Source organism: Galendromus occidentalis, unplaced genomic scaffold (genome assembly GCF_000255335.2).
Source record: "Galendromus occidentalis unplaced genomic scaffold, Mocc_1.1 scf7180000075580, whole genome shotgun sequence".
Taxonomy (NCBI): Eukaryota; Metazoa; Arthropoda; class Arachnida; order Mesostigmata; family Phytoseiidae; genus Galendromus; species Galendromus occidentalis.
Window position 1 is genome coordinate 68901 of NW_003803570.1, and position 2910 is coordinate 71810.

A 2910-nucleotide genomic window follows, 5' to 3' on the forward strand; every position below is an offset into this window, starting at 1 on the left:
TATAGATCTACCGGATGTATCGTGGGATCAATGAATTATTTGTCAAGGAAGCAATGACGCAACACAGCCCGCCGAGGGGGCTGTTTATGAAACACAATGAAAGGTCGGCCGGCCCCGGCGTCTCCGAAAACCTACCAAGGATCTTGTGCAGTGGATTCTAATCGTAAGTCGGATCGGAGCACATCCGGAAGAATGTTCGTTCCGGAAGTCTCTGCGATGATCCCGAACAGTTAAGTCTCCGTTTATCTGGTTGAGAGTTCCGCGCAGAGGCGATCCTCTCCACTGAGGAGCGGAGCATCATTATTTCTGGACGAAATGCCGTGGCGGCAAGACGCACATAGTCTGAATGTACAAAATGCAGATGCGAAGCATCAGATGCCCCGAGTAAATCTCCGATTATGCTCTCCCAGCCTCGTCGGTCGAAGATACATCTGAGCATGAATTCGGCGATTCCGATGATCGGTACCCGCTCGAAGGATCCTCTATGCGGTATTGAATGAACCACCGTTCTGCGGGAATCCATAGCAAACTCCCATACCACGCTAGAGGGAGGATCGTGGATCGTGAGCCGCTGCGCTGGTCAGTCTTCGGGCGGCGGCGTAATTTGAGGAACGGATTCTTTGCGCGTTAGTTGGGGACTTGGTACAATTATTCGGGTGCTGTTGATCTACAGTGACCATAAGGCTTACCAAACTGGAGATGACTAGGAAAGAATCTGGAAGGTGATGTGACTGCCGCGGGAGTTGACTCGAGCTTGGTCGGGGTCCCAGATCGGTCGAAACACGAGGCGTACCCTGCCACTCCATTGACAGACTTGCCGTACGCGGAGAGAATGAGAAGTCAGTAAGCCGTGATACCCGTCGTGTGCGAACAATGCTCCACACTTTGAGACGCGGACGGAACGCTTATTCAGCTCGATGACGCGGCAGATATAAGAATGGGAGCTAGTACTTTCCAGAGCTCCGGAATCCTCTATGTCGTGCACGTCGAGAAATCGAGAAGAACTGCGAGATGGAGCTAGCGCGGGGCCTGGGGCTCGGTGACCATCTTCTCGTCAATCATCTACAATCTATAACACCTCCGAACTTCCAGTGACAAGCTTGAGGCGGATGCGATGGGATGGTCGATCTGGAAGTCAGAGATTCTTGCTCTTTCTCGGAGCACTCTGGTAAGTCGGAGCTGGTTGTCAGTGTTGAGGAAGATACCAGTTTCCTTTTCCCAAAACAATATTCCCACTTCTTTTTATTGATCGCCAGAAGTCGGGTCCATTCCTAATGAAAGATCTCTCGAATATACAGCAGCTCGTATATCTTCCTTCCGTTCCCAAAACAATGTCCATTGCGGGCGGTTCTCGGTCTTCAAGTCGGGAATACGCGTGACTTCGTACATAAACACGGGATCGATGTCCCAGAACAGGGACGCTTCGCGGTTCGCGGGTGGATATCTAAGAATTTCCTCTAGAGAAGCTCTAAAATTTACCGGTCTAGATAAGTCGAATCGCTAAAAAATCATCCATCGGAAATCTTAGCTCTACTGATTTGGTATATCGCAGTCCTACTCGGTACCTATGATATCGCATTTGTTCCCCGAGAGCATCACCCCAAGTTTGACGTAAGTCCGCGGGCAATGGAGATTAAAGCTGGCAGTGTTCGAGTCGTTTATTACTTTGTACTCGAATTCGCAGGGATGCTTTGAATGCCGAACAGAATGTATCGGCCTCCGCCCCATGAACTGCCTGATTCGCATGATCGAGAGACCACGATCATCGCTTAGCTCTTGCGACTTTGGTTTTCACGGATGAATCCCGACCCAACATATTGGGAATATATTCCCGAGGAGCGGAAAATCAAGCGGCTCGTGGCGTCTAGCTATCCGAGCGGACGACCGCAGCGTATTCCACCTCCTCCAAAAACAAAACACATTATTCAGGGGTATTTACAGAAAAAAACGCCAAACGCTCGAGAGCTGTCGGCCGGTTGGTTGTTTGGTCGGTCGGATCCATAATTTGAAGAAATGTCGTCAGGTGATGAATGTATGCTTACGTAAGAGATATAGACGAGGAGTAAATGAAAGACGGATTCTTCTATTTCCCGCGGCGCTTCGTGAACGATGACTTAAGGAAACTATGCGCTTCTAGGTTGATTCGCTTCTGATGGAGGTTTGCTCGCCCCTTCGGAAGGCTGATTCGCTCTGGCCGCGGCTCTCTCCGGGGCCCAATAATCCGTGTTGGGTTGTGCGGGACCTTCTCGGTCGATCAGCGGCTGGACGTGATTATCATAATGCTTTTGCAAAGCTTCCAATTGAGCAGCTTGAAGGAGGATATGTTCTCGTTTACTTCTCATCAATTCGACGCAGGTCTCGGGTTTCATTCGATACCTCCGCATTAGGTAGCAGCCGACCAGCGTCGCCGAACGAGTTCGACCAGCCTTGCAGTGCACGTAAACCGAGCTACCGTCCAAGTACTTCTGTTTGATGAACTCGACGCCTCTGACGAGCTTGTCCTCGGTCGGAGCTTCGAATATGTCGGTTGTCGAAAGCTGCAGAAAATCCGCGCCTTTCTCGCTCCACTCGTCTTTTGTCGGAACCCAGAAGAGGAGCTCGAAGTCTTCGTTCATCGAGACGACACCGCGGACGTTCTCTTTCTCTACGAGGTCTTCGATGATACTCCGAAACGGGAGCGCACCCAGAATGGCGGTGTCATCCACGCGGTCGTACCAATTCCGATCGGTGAAGCGTTCCATGACGATGTTATACACCAGAGATGGGTAAAATGTAAGGCGCGAGAACATGTTTGCAGTCGGTCTCCTTATCACAATGGATGCACAAACGAAAAGATTATTCCGGCACAAGTCCGCGAGGGTTCGATGGCACGGGTCGTCGAGATCGAGCCAGCACCAGCAGCGGCTACCG

The 2910-nt window shown here is 51.0% G+C and overlaps 1 protein-coding gene across 1 annotated transcript; it reads right to left on the reverse strand.

Annotated features, from left to right (window-relative positions):
• Positions 1-1213: 1213 nt before the first annotated feature.
• LOC100899245 (phosphatidylglycerophosphatase and protein-tyrosine phosphatase 1) lies at positions 1214-2910 on the reverse strand. Its single transcript, XM_003737590.2, has one exon. The coding sequence runs from the start codon at positions 2787-2789 to the stop codon at positions 2124-2126; it is 666 nt and encodes a 221-aa protein (XP_003737638.1). The 5' UTR covers positions 2790-2910; the 3' UTR covers positions 1214-2123.